We start from the raw sequence: 16,489 nt of genomic DNA on the forward strand, positions 1-16,489 counted from the left end.
CAGCGAATATGGCAGAACGTATGGCGATAAGATGAACTCCGCTCAGTTTGCTTCAGAACTTGGTGGGCTACGGACGTAACTAGACTGCTATAAAATTCCATTAGCAATAAAATACACATTTCATTAAACAATCAACTGGAGGGCAAATTAAACAATTGTTTTAAGTGAAAGTGAAATTGTGCATACTATGAATCATTAATATATTATCGTTAACTTAAAACAAGCAACTGTGATATTCGACAAGATGAATAGGAAACTGCGGATCATCTCCAGACAAATGCTGAGGCAGAGATGTGCTTTCAACTCGATACGCAGGTAGGCAGGTCCTTTAAGGATTCTTATCCTTAAAGAAAAGGTCAAGGTCACTTTTATTTATATATACTACCTGCAAAGTGCATGCAGGGTAGAAAATTTCCATCATCTAAATGCGCAGTTCTGGTTAAAACAAGCTATAATCCCCATTTTACTCCCTCTGCCACATTGCGTAATATTTCAGATTCCAGATAGATGGTACAGTTGCTAGAACACATAAATTTAATTAGCTTACGTAGGTCTTAATCGAAAGTCCTTAACTTAAAAGGGGCGTGTAGTTTAAAAACAGACCACAACCTGGTCGCTTTAATTATCGTGTGTTAATTTAGATGAATTTCAATAGATAAGCAAATCGTCAACAGAACTTTCCACTCGCTTGATAATTTATTGTGGCCACGAAGCTCAAGTGCTGAGGTAATTTCTGTCAACAAGCGTCAAGACAATTACAATTACAAGGGTTTGTGTAATTAACACAAGATATAAGTTTCAATAACCGATTAATTCTCACCCTGGTTAAATATTAATATACATATTATAATATGTAAACGGCTCTTGGCACGCGCACCAAATCTCGGTTTGGTAATTATATTAAATCACACTTACAAATCGGAAGCAGAATCTGTCAGCAAAAACTATTAAGTGATAATAATTATACATACGTATGTATGTATGTACCAACGTGGGCTTACACACTATTTAAATTATAAGCTTTTTCACTTTCTAAAAGCTTTTACACTCAGCAAAAATGTAAACCCACACAGCAGAAGCACAAACCGCTAATGGTGATATTTTGATTTTGACACGAAAACAGTTAAAATTACAAAATCACTATTTAATATTAATATTTTCTAACTTATATATTAATTTTAATTTATTTTCTCCTTACCAGTATCTCCACCACGTTGCCCATCCTGATCAGCCATAAGCACCATGTGAGTCCACATCCTCTGGTGTATCGCACCATTGGCCAGGAACTGGAGTTGTCAGTGGCGAAATACGGAGACGTGGAGGCCATTGTATCCTGTCATGAGCGAAAACGGTTCACCTTCAAGGAGTTGCTACGTGAAGCGGATGCCTTGGCGGCGGGATTCCGGAAATTGGGACTTCAGCGTGGTGATGCCATTGGCTTGTGGGCACCCAACTATATGCACTGGTACCTCGGAATGATGGGCGCAGCTCGAGCGGGCCTCACCTCGGTGGGCCTGAATCCCGCCTACCAAGGACCCGAGATGGCCTATTGCCTCAATAAGGTGGATATTAAGGCCATCATTGCACCGGAGAGTTATAAGAGCCAGAACTACTATGAGATTTTAAGGGATATCTGCCCGGAAATTGCGGATGCGCAGCCTGGCAAAATCCGGAGTGAGAAGTTTCCGCATTTGAAATCTGTGATCATCGAAAGTAGAGACTCATTAAAGGGGACCCTGCGCTTCGAGGAGTTACAAAATCTGGCCAACCAATCGGAACGCGAGGAAGTGGCCAAAATCCAGAGGGACATACTGCCAGAGTCCGCCTGCAATATTCAGTTTACCTCGGGAACCACTGGCAATCCCAAGGCGGCAGTACTTTCGCACTACAGCTTCGTCAACAATGGCATCCATGTGGCCAATCGCAATCAACTGGAGGGCGAGCGGATTTGTGTTCAGGTGCCGCTGTTCCATGCCTTCGGAGTGTGCATCTCGATCATGGCTGGGTTGGCCAAAGGAGCCACGATGGTCATGCCAGCCGCTGGCTTCAGTCCCAAGGACTCGCTGCAGGCGATTGTCAACGAAAAGTGTACGGTGATCCATGGCACACCCACCATGTATGTGGATTTGGTGAGCAAGCAGAAGAAACTGCAGGTGCCGCTGGGCAGGATCAAGAAGGCCGTCACGGGCGGTGCCATTGTGTCGCCGCAGCTCATCAAGGATGTGCGCAATGTCCTCGGAGTGGAAGCGGTGCACAGTGTCTATGGCCTGACCGAGTCAACGGCGGTGATCTTTCAATCGCTGCCCGGCGATGACAGTGAGATCGTCCTGAATTCGGTGGGTCATCTCCAAGATCACATCGAAGCCAAGGTGGTGGATGCGCAGGGCAGGTGTGTGCCCTTCGGACAGCCCGGTGAGCTGTGTGTCCGTGGCTACACCACCATGATTGGCTATCATGGGGATAAGGCCAAGACGAAGGAAACCATCAAGAACATGTGGCTGCACACAGGGGATCAGTTCATCCTCGAGGAGAATGGCTATGGCCGGATCGTGGGCCGACTCAAGGAGATGCTCATCCGCGGCGGCGAAAACATTTTCCCCAAAGAGATTGAAGACTTTCTGAATTCCCACCCGCAGATCATCGAAGCTCATGTGAGTCGATATATACACTGGTAGTAAACAACAACATAGTAAATCCAAATATCAACTTAATTAAAATGCATTTATTGATTTAAATATCTAAAATCAAATAAAATGAATACAAGTTATGTTGGGACTAGCCAAAATTTAATATTTCCACATAAATTAAAATATTTTAATATTAAACCATGCAATTAATTTTTATTAGTATAATTAAAATAAATTGTATTTAATATTATTTTAAATTCAAGAGTAAGATATTTATTTTTACTATTACATTTTTTTATCAGTTCAACTTAAATTATAATTTTCTTTATTTATTAGATAATAATTAATAATTTTCCATTCCGCAGGTGATTGGTGTTCCCGACGAGCGACTGGGCGAGGAGGTCTGTGCCTACGTTCGCCTTGAGGAGGGCGTGGACCCCGCCTCCTTCACCGCGGAAACCTTGAAGGAATACAGCAAGGGCAAGCTGGCCCACTTCAAGGTGCCCAGATATGTGATCCCCATAGATGCATTCCCAAAAACCACCTCCGGCAAAGTCCAGAAATTCAAACTGGTGGAGGCCTTCAAAGGAAAGGAGTCCACAGAACTTAAGGCCGTTAGTGCTTAGTCGTACACTGATTATATAGTTTTTAATAGAACAATATATTAAGCTTTTATATAAAGTCATTTTGAGTTTGGCTTACATAACCAATTGACTTATTTACCATTACTGCAGGTGCATAGAATTAAAATGTCTTAAAACATAGCAATGAACATTGTTCTCGTTTTTTTTTTTAATTATTAAGTTCCCAAAAACCTTTTTGTTGCCTACTTTTAGGTTAGTCAAGTAAAATGGCTACCAAAAAATGATTATATGTAGCACACTTATGGCTGTCAAAGTAAATTAACTTGTGGTATTATTAGACTTCTCTTTTCCTGTTATTTTTATTGTTCTTCACTTCAATTTAATTTATCAAAAGTGTAGTATATTTTTAATTAAACCAATAATTTCTCATTTTATTGCACAGATTTTAAATCTTCTTTTAGCGTAGACAACCGTATTTAACGTAGATTAAAATATTCCTCAGTTTGTGTTCAGAAAATATTTGTTGTGTGCATATTTGCTGAAAATTTGAGCAACAACAGATCTTTTAAGCTCAATAACCTTTAATCAGTTCGCCCAAATTTAATGAGAATGAAAATACCTTATCAGCTGAGTTGTAAGACCAATTGGTCAAATAACAAATATTTATGACATTTTTTGTATTCTTCTCTTTTAATTTTCAAACCCATTTTTGTGTAGGTTTATTTATGCGCAATTCGTTTTGTAGATCATTTAGATTGATTTCAATTTAACCTAGATTTTCTTTACAATAAAATTAAATCTGAACCAAATTGTTTGGAAAGCTGATTCTGAAAATACACTTATGTTTCCCAATCTAAGTTTTAATTTTAATCAGCTAAACAGTAAAAGAATCGTGTTGTTCGAAGCCCTAGCGATTTGCGTGCGATTAAAACCGCGCGAAAAGGCGAACCCCTTCGGGTCTTTAGCATCGAAACCGATAGGCATTGCTCGATCTTTATGACCCGGCAACTGATTGGACGGGTCTTTCGGTCTTAATGCCTGTGTTTTCGCAACGCTGTGATAGCAACAGCTTTTGTCATCAGAACGGGAATTCGGAACGAATCTACGATTATTGCGGAAAAATACACATGAGAATCCAGTTGGGGCCGGGACATTTACATTAATTTCTAATCGCCGCCGAAGTGGAATAGGCCAGTCAAACAGCTTAAAGGGAGTGGAATGGACCCATATGTGTACACATACACCTTCCTCTCGGTTCGGTCTTATCATTTCGGTGGCGATAACACGACGCCTCCGATTTGGGCGTTTGAAGGGTTCAAATATTTTGCAACGCTTTTAGTTGGTGATCATCGCGCGCTCAAATCGGTGGAGACGTATGCAAATATTTGATAAAGCTTGGGCTAATTAATTAAATTAATAAACAATCCAGCACACTGAAAAGCATCGGTGACATCGGTGATTTTTGATATGATTTGCATAGGTCTGACCGAAAAACTCGGATCAGTTGGCATTGGAATATCTCAGCGATCTCCAAAACAGATCTCAAGTTGAATCTGGTTTATTTTGTCGTAGGTTAGTACTGTTGTGACCGGCTTTAAATACGTATCAGTGCGCTCCAAAAGTTTCTCAATCGATTTTTTCATATTTTGATAGCTGTTATCTGAAAATTGGTAAGATTATGGTGAAATTTGGCGATCTTTTGATTATTTTTATTACAAAAGTGTGTAAACTTAATATAAAATGCTAAGAAACGTGAGAAAAGGCTATCATAAAAACCGTTGTAATAATTATATGATTACAAGAAACTCGAGTTTAAAACATGAAAAATATTTAAAAACTTTTAAGTATATTATTGTTTTTGTGATGGAATCTTTTGATAAGTAGCATTATTTGGGTTTGAAATTGTACTTCCTTCAAACTTTTGTGTTGATAAAGAAACAGCCTTGCGTCCAGAGATAGAGAACCAGACGAGTACTTGAGTTTATTTTGGCAAAACAATCTAAGTCAACCGATTTCAAGGTTAACCCATAAATAAGCATAAACGTTTTTTCCAATGCTCTATTAAATTACCCATTATCTTTTAATATCTGTGATTTGTGCTATTTATAAGACAAAGAAAATCACAACCGACGGTTATGAGTGTAAAAACGGTAATCTAATAAAAAATACCAGTCATGTGTAGCATTAGTTAAATTTATGGATGGGAAACTCATTTCAATTGCAATATAAATCTTCACCTGTCAAACAGTAGCTAATTGAATTTATTTATTTGCACAATCACAGTACTTATTTTTTGTTATCTAAAATTATTCACGCATAAATTAAATCATTCTGATTCGAAGGGAAAGTGTAACTGCGTTTTGATACTGCCACGTTTTCCAGTTCCCAGGCGTAATTAAATATTTATAGATTTGCACTCGATGCACTTGCATCGTTATTATTTCAAAATTTCTGTTACGCGACGTCTGGTAATAATTATTAACAAATCAAAAAAAATACCTAGTTATCAAGCTTTATGGCATTTTCATGGGATTTCCCCAATATTGATGTGCAAATTACATATTCCAAGCCTTTCAATACTCTAAACTAATTCTCACACTGAATTATTTAAGTCAGTTAAGTCATGCTACTTATTACTGCCAACCTATAATAAATTGCATTTCTAACATTGTTGATCGTTCGATAATAGTTTTTTAATATCCATATCATTGATTAATTGATTCATAATTAATCAACCACAACCTGCTTCTGAACAAGGATTAAAAAGAAAACAAAACATGAAAACACTTAACTAATTTTCTTCAATTATATCATTTTTTATAATGCCCCAGTTCCGAATAATTTTTTTTTTTAAATTAAGAACAAGGTATGATCCATATTTAACTGATATACAAAATTTTAGAATTGCCTCTAAATTAAAACAAATATTTCCGTTGGAAATTTCCGTTCCAATATAAATTTTCTTTACTGTAGCTGCTAAGAAGTGATCATAATACTAAAAAATAGTGCTGCCATAGCCTGTAAAGAAAGCTTATAGCTGTGGGAAAGCTCTTGGGTGACAATTTCAAAAATTTCCAAACACAAGTATAAATAGAAGACATTTTTGTAACGGTTTCGCAAGAGTCGAAAATTCTGAAAACAGATATGTAATTTTTTTGGAAAAAATACCTAAAATACTTAAACTAATGGTGGCAAAATCCGAATTTGCTATCGGTGAAAATGCTCAAGCTCGGATTTTGACTCGATAAAGGGGGACTGGATGTAAAGCTGTGGCGATTTTTACGCGCTGGGGGCTTTTGGGGCACTCAGTCCGCGACGGAGACCCAAATCAGAGGCAGTTTCGGTTGCGGATCCCCCGGATAACCACAGTTGTCCAGTTGAGTAGCTGCGGCCACCGGCGACTGACGAGCGATCAGAACGATCAGATCGCTTTGCCGAGTTCAAACAACCGTGTACAAATATAAACTAGATTGCAAATGCGCCAGTATTTGTGTGTGATTTTCGTGTATTTGTATGCCCGAGCTTAGCCAATTCCTACGAGTATAGGCATATATATAGTAGCGCCAGAAGTCGCGAACGCGCATTCGAACATCAAACATCTACGGTCAACGTCTAACGGTGTAACGGTCTATCGAACGAAATCGAAATTAAATCGAAGCCGAAACCGACGTACGAAGTAATCGAAGCAATTCGATAAAACCCGATCATTTCCGGTGTGTGTGTGTGTGTGTGCTGTAAAAGTAAAACAAAATCAAACCCCTGGAATTACTGCTGCAGCCATCTCTTTCGCACTTGCGACTCACGCACCACGCAGCAGAAAACAAAAAAAAATATACAACAAAATCAGCAACAGCAAGCTCTGCTAATTTTAAACGGTAATCCCATGTTTTTGTTTTTGCAAAATTTATTACAGTCCATCGTTGCTTTGAGTGTGTGAGTGTGATTTCTGCAGTATGTGCGTGTGTGTGTGTGTATAGTGTGGTCGCGGTTTTACTGTTTGTTTATCGCTGCCCACGCATTTTCCGCTCCCTTAAAATGTATTATTTTGTAATATTTGTAAATCTATAACTGATAAGGGATATCAATTTACAAGTTAGCCGATTGGATTTGACTGTCCAATCTAATCGTAGCAATTTCGAAATACGGCACTTGTTTCGCAAAATGTTAGAGTTTCTAATTAGATAAAACAAAATGTTTAACAACTCTAATGTTTTTCCTAAAATAGCTTATCAAAATATAACTTTATTGTTGCAGCTTATGGTAAATTTTATTTATTTATTCACATACTTATCATTTAATAAATAATTTAACAATATGTACAAAGCGATAACAAAAAACAATTAGCAAATTGAGTCGGTTTAAATCTTATCTCAATAATTTGGAAATTTTGTTTTTGTTTTGGTTGAGATAGATTTTAATATAAGCGTTTTTGTTTTAACACGAAATAAGGGATTCATTTGGTTTTCTTAACATTCAAAAAGACACAAGTACAAATTAATTTAAAATGATTACTCATACGCAGTGTTGTCTTTAATTTCAATTGATTTTACTTAAATTTAATTCTATTCCGAAAAAGAAGTCAACCTTTTAAATATAAAAGCTTTATAAATGACATGAGAAAAATCATTTAAATTAGATGCTGGACACACAGGTTGATGGGAGTGACCAATTATGCTAAGTTGATTGTCTGTTTATTGAATTTAAAATACACGCTGATCAAAGTTGACACCCACAGTTTACAGAGGAAATAAAAATCTGACATTTACATATGAAGTGTTACACTTAAATGGCGCTAGACGATCAATGCGGAAAATGTTTGCCCATCTTGCTAGTGATTAAGTGCCCCTTGAAATTGTGTATTAGGTTCGCTCAGTTGCGATTATTCAACCTGAGAATAATGCCAGCAAAAAGAGCACTTATGAGCTGATAATGACACGGGCAAATATTGAACAAAAGGGGAGCTGTTAGGAGATGTACTCTTGCCATTATCGCACCTGAAACCGCTTTCGAATAAGTCAGAGGCCAATTAGGATCGTAAACACTTAACAATATCCAAATAAAAGGCGGCATTTCGTGGGATTTTAGTGTTTGGCGGGCTCGGCCTTATTCATCTATCTATATATCTGTATATCTTTGCCCAGAAATAAATATAGTAGGGGGTAATATTTGCAGCTCGTTTGTGTTGGCAAACCTAATTAGCTGGCATTCAAGTCGCAACTCGGGGGCTGGGACTTATCAAGAACCTTGCGAAAATTGAGAATCAGTCGCAGCGCGTCCAATTTGGCATTTGAATTGTCACCCGTTCTTTGTCAATTAGCCGACATAATTGGAGTACAATGTGCATTTGCATCGCATTGGCCCACTTGGGGAGTTTGAACTTGAAAAACCCCCCTCCTCGATGCCGCCCTGTTCTCAATTCAGCATCATCCCTCCATCATCCATCCATCTCTGAATATCTGAATATCTGAAAACCCCCCAAAACGAGGAAGTCTTGCTGGGCGCAATGAGCCGCTCAGCGGGTCGTCTATTTAGCCAGCCGATTTAAATGCGAATGCGCTTGACCCAAACAGCAAGTAGTAGCCGTCCTCTGTGGATCCAAACGAAATGCGAAATCTGAAATCCAAAATCCCATATCCCCGCTTTGGACCTTCGACGGCGGTCCCATGCAAGTCGTGTGTTTAATTATCGCGCATACGCCGCGTTGCCGCCGCAGACGGCCAGCAAGCAAAACACGAAAATCACAAACATCCTGCACTAATTCCGAGGGGGGCAGTGAGCGGGGCTTCGACTAATTAGACACTGCCAGTGCATAATTGTCGGAGACGTAAAAGACTATAAATGGAATTGGCGCAGAATCCATTATACAAGATTTAAATTTAGAAAAAAGAACAAATAAGAACTACACACTCGCTTAAAACGATCACTGCCTTCCTCGATTTACATTACAAATGACTGAGATTTTGTAATTTATTTTAACAGTTTTTTTAACGTATCTTTAGCTATTCTGTAGATGGAATCATGCATCAAAATTTAACTTAGTTTTACTAAAAATAACCTAACTTAGCTTTAAAATAGGAAAAGTGAATACCAAATATTTTATTGTTATTTTATTGTATTAATTTAAAAATACATTTTTATTAATATCTGTTTTGAAATATGTAAAATACTTTTGAAGGAACTATTCGATAGAAGCTTACAAATTATGGAAGTCATTTATTAATACGGTTTTAAGCTTGGGATATGCATTAATTAATTTAGAGTTTCCTTTTGTAAATATTAAGTCGGCTTAAATGTTGTTTCTGTGCAGAATTTTGAATGTGGAAATCACTTGTGTGTGTCGATTATTTTAAGCTTATAGCCAGATCTCCCCGACCAAGCATTGCATCATTTAAAGAATCCCTTTCTGATTGCCCCTGACCTGGCCACTCAAGTGGCAGGTTCAAGTGGCACAGGTTCAAGACTCCCATGCCCATGCCCATGCCCATGCCCATGCCCATGCCCATGCCCATGCCCTGGCGTGTGGATCGGATCACTTTCGCTTTTTGTTTCGCTGTCGCTTGACTTTCTACTTTTAATCAAAGCCGCTAAATTGGATCCATTAAGTCACTTGAGATAAGTCCGAGGGGGCGACTTAAGTGCCGCGTGGAGAGGCCACTCAACGCACAAATTGTCACGTTGACGTTGAGCTATCAGTAAAAGAGCTTGGACTCTACTCAGGCTCTCATCTCAGGTGATATCCATAAAATGTGGGACATCTGACTTGGGTAAACAAACGAGTGTGCTGGCTTTTCATATCTTGTTGTGGTCGTTCTCGTTTTAAACCCCCTAATAACATTAAAACCATTGAGCGGCTATAAAGGATTCCCTTGATGGCTTTAATCCAAACAATGATTTAAATAAACCATATTTAATGAGTCATAGAAATGGGAACTTTTTTTCTATTTTTATAATAAAGATTATATAAAATATTAGTTCCACTGGTATTATGTGAAACTAATTGGTTAAATTACTTTTTTAATACATTTTATTCCGAAAATTCTGACTCACAATTTGTTTTTAAAAGCTTTATGGTATTTTTTAACAATAGTAAAACAATCATAGCACGCATGTAAATACGCTTAAATCACTATCGCGAAAGTACTTAAGTTGCAGATTTATTTGGAAGTTATTGTATTGGTTGTCAAAAAGACTATTGCGAAAAGCTGTACTTTGCTTTCTTTTTGGATTACTTAGTTAAATTTAAGCCAGAAAATATTATAAAATATTTTTGATTACTTGGTTACTTTACAGAAATAAATAATTAACATAATTTCATTATTTAATCAAGATCAGCGAGATTTAATTAGTTTATGAAGCTTTTTAAAACTTTTACTAAAACAATAATAACAAAAAAACAGTTTAAGGAATGATAGATACAATATCTCTGTTCGAACTTTCTTTAAATTGAATCCTTTAGTTGCATGTATTCTTTTTCTTTTGGATTGTATAGTTTGTAACTGTATAGAAATAGTTAATAAATTTAGTTCCTTTTTTTAATCAAGACTAGTAATCTGTGCAGCTTCCCGGTGCTTGGAAGTGTTATCTCTTCAATTTTATAGTAAACCTGCCTTAATATTAACACTTGATGCACGAGTACAGAGCCCAAGGTCCGCTTTTAAATGTCGGTGAATACTGGAAACAGTCGGATGGCGATAAGCCCGCATCTGCTAGGTCTATAAACTATATAACTATTAAATACTTATTAGGACTTTACTTATTTTTTTTGTCTTGCTTGCCCCCGCGGAACGATTGATAACCGGGGGAGGAGATGGTGATAAGGATCCCGGGCTCATTTAATAATTATACTATAATTATTTCTTTTTCTCCCCCTATCGCTGTCCAGACGGCAAATGGCAACCTCGACGTGGATGTGACAGTGGATGTGGATGCGAATGCTAGAGCGGATTATGCAACTGCGGCCAGACTTTGGAGAGAACGCGAGGGACCCGCAGATAGACGGTTTAATTATCAGTGCCAGATTATTATCACAGCAGCGGCGATGCAGCGGCGGTGAGGCTTGCGGAGATTACCGGTTGCGGAATGCATTTAGTTACCTGACTGCTTCAAAAACATCCGAGCCGCCGACGAGCAGCGTTCAGGAGCGCTCCTAGTCGAAAAAAAAAGTGATAATTGCTTTTAATTGGGGGCGAATTAGGAGATTCCCCAGTGACAACAACAGTGAGAAAAGAACAAAACCCAACGAGATGTTGACCACGGACAAGGGCAGTTCCCATTGCCATGGAGCATCGGTGACGGATCAGCAGCTCCTGCAGCACCTCCATCCACAATCCCCATCACATCCACATCCGGTGCGTCTGCAAATGCATTCTACACCCACAGCCACATCCACAGCAACACCCAAACCCAAACCCACACCCACCATCCACCTGAGCGCACACTCACCTGCCTGCGAGAAGCGTCTGGAGGCGGAAACACCGCGACGGGATCTCCATGAGCTGCTGCTGGAGCTGCTGGACATGCTGCTATCCTGCCTGGTGGTGGCTCCCTGTGTGATTGCCTACTGGCGCGGCACCTGGGAGCTGATGGGTGTCTACCTGTTCCCTCGCAGTTTGCCGCTTTCGGCCTTGGCCAGCTTTCTGATAGGCGGACTAGGCCACTTCCTCTTCACCGTCACGCAGAACTTCTTCAAGGAGCATGTGCATCCGGACAGGAGGCGACTCACCTACTACACCGTATCGCGACTCTATACGGCCGTCTTTGGGATCGTCTGCGTTAATATGTGGCGCGGTGCCTGGCTGCTCTGCGACTGGCTGACCAGCATCGACTCCCTGATAATCGTCTCCGTGGTCACGGCCATCGCACTGGTCTTCCTGGTGGCCACCAGGACGCTGAGGAACCTGGGCGCAGCCCCCTATACGGTCACCATGGACCACAAGAGCGACTACTTTGAGGTGGACACCATGTTCAAAATACCCGTGAGTAAAATGGGAAATATTGAAAAAACTAAATTATACTTTACCATTAAATAAAAAAACACCTTGATAAAGCCATTGTTACTTTATCAGTAGAAAATGTATAACATTATTAAATGAAATGCAAATTATATGGTCTTCGAATTTAAAAGAAATTGATTTATATCTTTCAAAAGAAAACTAACCAATATTTCAACATGAATATTTAAATCAAAAACCAGAGTATATGAATAGTTTATATCTATATATATTTTGTTGACGGTTTTTTGCCTTTTACTTATAAATTAAATTATTGTATAGTCTTGTCATTAAATAGATAAATAATTAAATTTTGAAGGATTATAAATAATAGTTTTAAGAGTTTAAAGCGTAACATGAATAAGTTTTATAACCCTACAATCTTAAAAACATAGGTATAAAACATTTGATCTCTGTTATTTAAAGATTTAAAAGCTCTTTTTTAAGAAACTTCCTACAAAATTTAGCAAGGAAAAATATTCTTCACCCTTAAAAATTATATTTTTTGTACTTATTACGGACCTTTATTCCTTAGGGTTTTCATCAACCTGGCCTGTATGTGTTGGACACCCTGTTCTCGGTCTTTGTCATTGGCAGTTTGGTGGTCATCGCCTGGCGCGGAGTTTGGGGAATCTTTGACTTGCTGCTCTTTCCGGCGGATCGGGCCAAGTCAGCCTGGGGATCGCTGGTAAGGATCGCTAGAATTCCCACCATATCGGTAGTATTAATTAGATATTCCATCCCTCTATAGCTCATTGGGTATCTCACAGTGTTTGTGACCTTCCTCATCCACCCACTGATGCGGTATGTGTGCCGTCGTATAAGCGGAATCCCCAAGCTGATCATATGCGACATTTACTATATGATGACTTTCTTTGGGGCTGTGAATGCCTGGCGCGGCATTTGGAATCTACTGGATGTGTACTTGTATCCAGGTAAGGAATTTATTACAAAATGCAATTTTTAAATACTTATTTAAAGATTTTGGTTTAAATTTCAATTCTATGCAGTGTAATTTATAATAGATATGCTATTATTTAGATAAGTTTCTTTAAATAAGTAATACAAGTTGATAGCAAGAGGACTTCTATATTATTTATATATTTTTTTTTTTCTATTACTACTTATATATTTACTTTGTTAAAATATATTATCTCTTTAGTTATCTCTTAAAAATCATTTAATTTGGATAATATAATTGCGAGTTTTCAGTGTTAATTATTTATCTTTTTTTCGCTACAGATAACAGGCTGCTGAGCTTCTGGCTGACGCACCTAGTGCCATTCCTGCTCCTCGCTGCCCTCAAGTGCTCCAATTCCATCCTGGTGCGTGGGGTTTTCATCGATGCCGAGGGCGTGGGCGCCGATAGTGTCGATATACCCATCAACTATGTGCGGCTGCACTTCCTCCGCGAACGCCGGAAGAAGTGTGCCAATCAGACGACATCATCTTCGCAGTCGCCACCGCCGCATTACTATCTAAAACCGGAGCACGCCTCACTCGGCCGGAATGCGGAAAAGGACAAGGAGGCGCAGAGCAGTCTCATCGAGAAGCCACATCCCGCCGTGCAGATCGTTTAGGGATCCGGCGCGTCGGACCATTCCTGGCCCACTTGTTGTCGTTAATATCGTTTCTATGTCTAGATGTTAAATTAGTTTTAATCGCCTAAGCTTAATCCTACCGAGCTTACTTAAGAGTCAGATGTTTAGCATTAACCCAATAGATGTAGTCCCGATCCCAAATCCCAAGCTGTACAGAAAGATCTAAGGATCGACGTATTTAGATTATAAGTATATTTGCATTTTCCACTACAGGTCTGTGTTTAAAAATGTAGCCTGGTAACGAAAAAACCCTCACCCAATCAACTAAGCGTATAAACATTGTACATTGGTATTTTCATATATCGCAATAAACAAAGAAATAAATTTGTAAATACTATATAACCAATATCGAAATGCAATTTTGAATGGGGATGAAAAAAATATATATCGAGTGACAAACCAATGGCAAGAGGTCCCTATTTATTCAATTAAAATTTTATGTTTATTCATTTAAAATATCGAAATTCTTCTTTATACAAACTATTTTATGTATAATTTTTTTCCTAAATAGTTTTTTTTTAATTTTATTAATTTTTTGCAGACATTAATTATAATCTAAAATAAATTAAATAATTTATTTACATACTTAATTCAGTGGATTATATTTAGACTATATAATGTTATTTTTATTTTCTGGGTTTCCGCTTTGTGACGAGGACAAATACCTACACAAGGATAACACCTTTTCACACTGTGTGTAGACATTGCATTGATAAATTAAATTTCCCTTTCATCGAAGAAAAGTATAAATAAGATGCACTTTTCGTCTGGTCTTATAAAAGTCTCATGGCCCATCTTTTGTGCCTGCTATGAACTTGTCATTCCTCACATTGCTGAAAGGCGGATTATATAGAAAGCGAAATCGAAGGGGTCCCAGAAACAAAGTCTATGCATTGTTTTGGTTCAATGCATTGAGGCGAAAAAAATTCTAAATTTTATTGCTAAACTGAGCAATGTGCAGCCACAGATAGAATAAATACCCTAATCGTATGATTTTGATGCTATATGTAAAGCTAATGGTTGCTTATGGGGTATATGTATCTGGTAACTTGGTTTGCCTTTAAAGACTTTTGGTTTTGCAAATATATATATTTATATATATACAATTTACTAAATACATCATGGATAATCTGGAAAATATCTGAAATAAAATATGATTAACGTTGATAAATAATTGAAAGCTTTTTAAGGGTGCTTAGTTATAAACATGTTACATTTAGATACCTTAATGAATATTGACAAATTTTAAATTCCAATGTAGTGCACTCAAAAACCAAATACTGAGCACAAAACTCAGCTGCCTGTGACAGCCCCAAAGATTCCCATATAATTTGTATTTTCTTTTCTCTAAAATAAAATAACAAAAAGACATTTAGAAAGAGGCAGAATGCAACGTGCGGCTAAAATAAATACGCAAATACAAATCGAAAACGCAAAATAGAAAGCAATTGATATGCTACTTGGCATTTTAGTTTTAAATTTGCGACGGTTAGTTGAAAATCGAACGATCGCGGCGGAAAAAAATCGCAAATTAAAAGAAATAATAAATTTAAAAAATATAAAATAAAGGATTCCAGTTAATCTAGAGATTTTAAGGCTCATTTGTGATAATTTTAAAACGGATAAGTTGCCAAAAAAAGGAAAGGAAAAATTTACATAACCAAAAGTGCGAATTTGGTAAAGTTTTGAAGTCAATCGAAATGGGCATTCCGGACATCCGGCAGTTGGTGACGCTGGATTTTGAGGTCTATGGACATGTGCAAGGTGCGTTTCAGGGGAGGATTGGGATTAGGATCAGGAATCGGGGGCTAGAAACCCAAGTGCTCTTTCTGGTGGATGGCTAAAAATAAACCCGCAGTAGCTGGTTACTTTGGGGCCCCCACACTTGTCCTTGGCTTTGTTTCACGCCCCATTCCACACGCACTAGACCATATAGAAATATATATCTCTGATATCTTGACCGACAGGCCTGAATCTCACGAAAGACACCCGCGATCGCTGCGTTAAGGCGGGAATCATGGGCTGGGTGAAGAACAGCAAACAGGGCACCATTGTGGGCAAAATGCAGGGTCCCAAGGAGGAGGTGGACAAGATGTATGTAATTTGGAATAGATTACGCTTTCCAAGAGTTATCCTTGATGTATTTCTCCTCACAGGATCACCTGGTTGTCCAGCGAAGGATCCCCCGGCTGCCAAATCGATCGCTGTGAGCTGCGGAACCAGGGAAATCTCAGCCGACTGGATTACAAGGACTTCGCTATTAGGTTTTAGTTGTCTTTCCGCCCAACACATCGAGTGCGGCATTATGGTTTTGTGTGTTTGTTATGTGCATTACTTCAATAAGTTTGTAAATACGATTAAATAATAAAGAAAGTAATAATAATTGGATTTGAAAATTGGTTTGATTTGGTTTTTGAAGCAATTTTCTCTTCTGAGTTAAACTCTTTAAGGAAAACCATTATAAGGAAGGAAAAGGAAAAACCCTGATAAGATGTTTTGAAATTCAACTTTAAGAGTTATACCTTTTATAATATTACTTATTCTAATATTCCTTTTTTGAAAAAACCATTGATTTATAGAAGAATTATATAGAATTAATATATTGTATATAGGAATTAAGGTTTGAATAGGTAATCAAAAATCCTAACAATTGAGTTATTAATCATTTTGCTTTTTCGTTTTTTGGA

At 38.0% G+C, this 16,489-nt stretch overlaps 3 protein-coding genes across 4 annotated transcripts; all 3 read left to right on the top strand.

Annotated features, from left to right (window-relative positions):
* Positions 1-38: 38 nt before the first annotated feature.
* On the top strand, positions 39-3,391 carry LOC108149331 (medium-chain acyl-CoA ligase ACSF2, mitochondrial). Its single transcript, XM_017276798.2, has 3 exons — positions 39-315; positions 1,202-2,651; positions 2,993-3,391. The coding sequence occupies exons 1-3, from the start codon at positions 245-247 to the stop codon at positions 3,251-3,253; spliced, it is 1,782 nt and encodes a 593-aa protein (XP_017132287.1). The 5' UTR covers positions 39-244; the 3' UTR covers positions 3,254-3,391.
* Positions 3,392-4,806: 1,415 nt separating this feature from the next.
* Positions 4,807-14,148, top strand: LOC108149332. 2 transcript variants are annotated; one of them, XM_017276800.2, is made up of 5 exons: positions 4,807-4,881; positions 11,094-12,186; positions 12,737-12,889; positions 12,953-13,136; positions 13,444-14,148. In XM_017276800.2, exons 2-5 carry the CDS (start codon positions 11,455-11,457, stop codon positions 13,779-13,781), a joined length of 1,407 nt encoding a protein of 468 aa, XP_017132289.1. In that variant the 5' UTR covers positions 4,807-4,881; positions 11,094-11,454; the 3' UTR covers positions 13,782-14,148. The 2 variants fall into 2 exon arrangements, with proteins under 2 accessions (XP_017132289.1, XP_017132288.1); XM_017276799.2 differs by lacking the exon at positions 4,807-4,881 and adding an exon at positions 6,564-7,086.
* Positions 14,149-15,248: 1,100 nt separating this feature from the next.
* On the top strand, positions 15,249-16,190 carry LOC108149334 (acylphosphatase-2). Its single transcript, XM_017276802.1, has 3 exons — positions 15,249-15,566; positions 15,770-15,896; positions 15,959-16,190. Exons 1-3 carry the CDS (start codon positions 15,503-15,505, stop codon positions 16,071-16,073), a joined length of 306 nt encoding a protein of 101 aa, XP_017132291.1. The 5' UTR covers positions 15,249-15,502; the 3' UTR covers positions 16,074-16,190.
* The last annotated feature ends 299 nt before the right edge of the window (positions 16,191-16,489 follow it).

The sequence above is a fragment of the Drosophila elegans genome, unplaced genomic scaffold (genome assembly GCF_018152505.1).
Source record: "Drosophila elegans isolate 14027-0461.03 unplaced genomic scaffold, ASM1815250v1 contig_814, whole genome shotgun sequence".
Lineage (NCBI taxonomy): Eukaryota > Metazoa > Arthropoda > Insecta > Diptera > Drosophilidae > Drosophila > Drosophila elegans.

Bases quoted from the DNA above. Each gene is read 5' to 3' on its own strand.
- LOC108149332 (XM_017276800.2), top strand. From the start codon at position 11,455: ATGTTGACCACGGACAAGGGCAGTTCCCATTGCCATGGAGCATCGGTG. The intron at 12,187-12,736 runs GTGAGTAAAATG...TTTATTCCTTAG, and splicing joins ACACCATGTTCAAAATACCC to GGTTTTCATCAACCTGGCCT. The intron at 13,137-13,443 runs GTAAGGAATTTA...TTTTCGCTACAG, and splicing joins GGATGTGTACTTGTATCCAG to ATAACAGGCTGCTGAGCTTC.
- LOC108149334 (XM_017276802.1), top strand. From the start codon at position 15,503: ATGGGCATTCCGGACATCCGGCAGTTGGTGACGCTGGATTTTGAGGTC. The intron at 15,567-15,769 runs GTGCGTTTCAGG...CTTGACCGACAG, and splicing joins GGTCTATGGACATGTGCAAG to GCCTGAATCTCACGAAAGAC. The intron at 15,897-15,958 runs GTATGTAATTTG...TTCTCCTCACAG, and splicing joins AAGGAGGAGGTGGACAAGAT to GATCACCTGGTTGTCCAGCG.
- LOC108149331 (XM_017276798.2), top strand. From the start codon at position 245: ATGAATAGGAAACTGCGGATCATCTCCAGACAAATGCTGAGGCAGAGA. The intron at 316-1,201 runs GTAGGCAGGTCC...TCTCCTTACCAG, and splicing joins GCTTTCAACTCGATACGCAG to TATCTCCACCACGTTGCCCA. The intron at 2,652-2,992 runs GTGAGTCGATAT...TCCATTCCGCAG, and splicing joins CGCAGATCATCGAAGCTCAT to GTGATTGGTGTTCCCGACGA.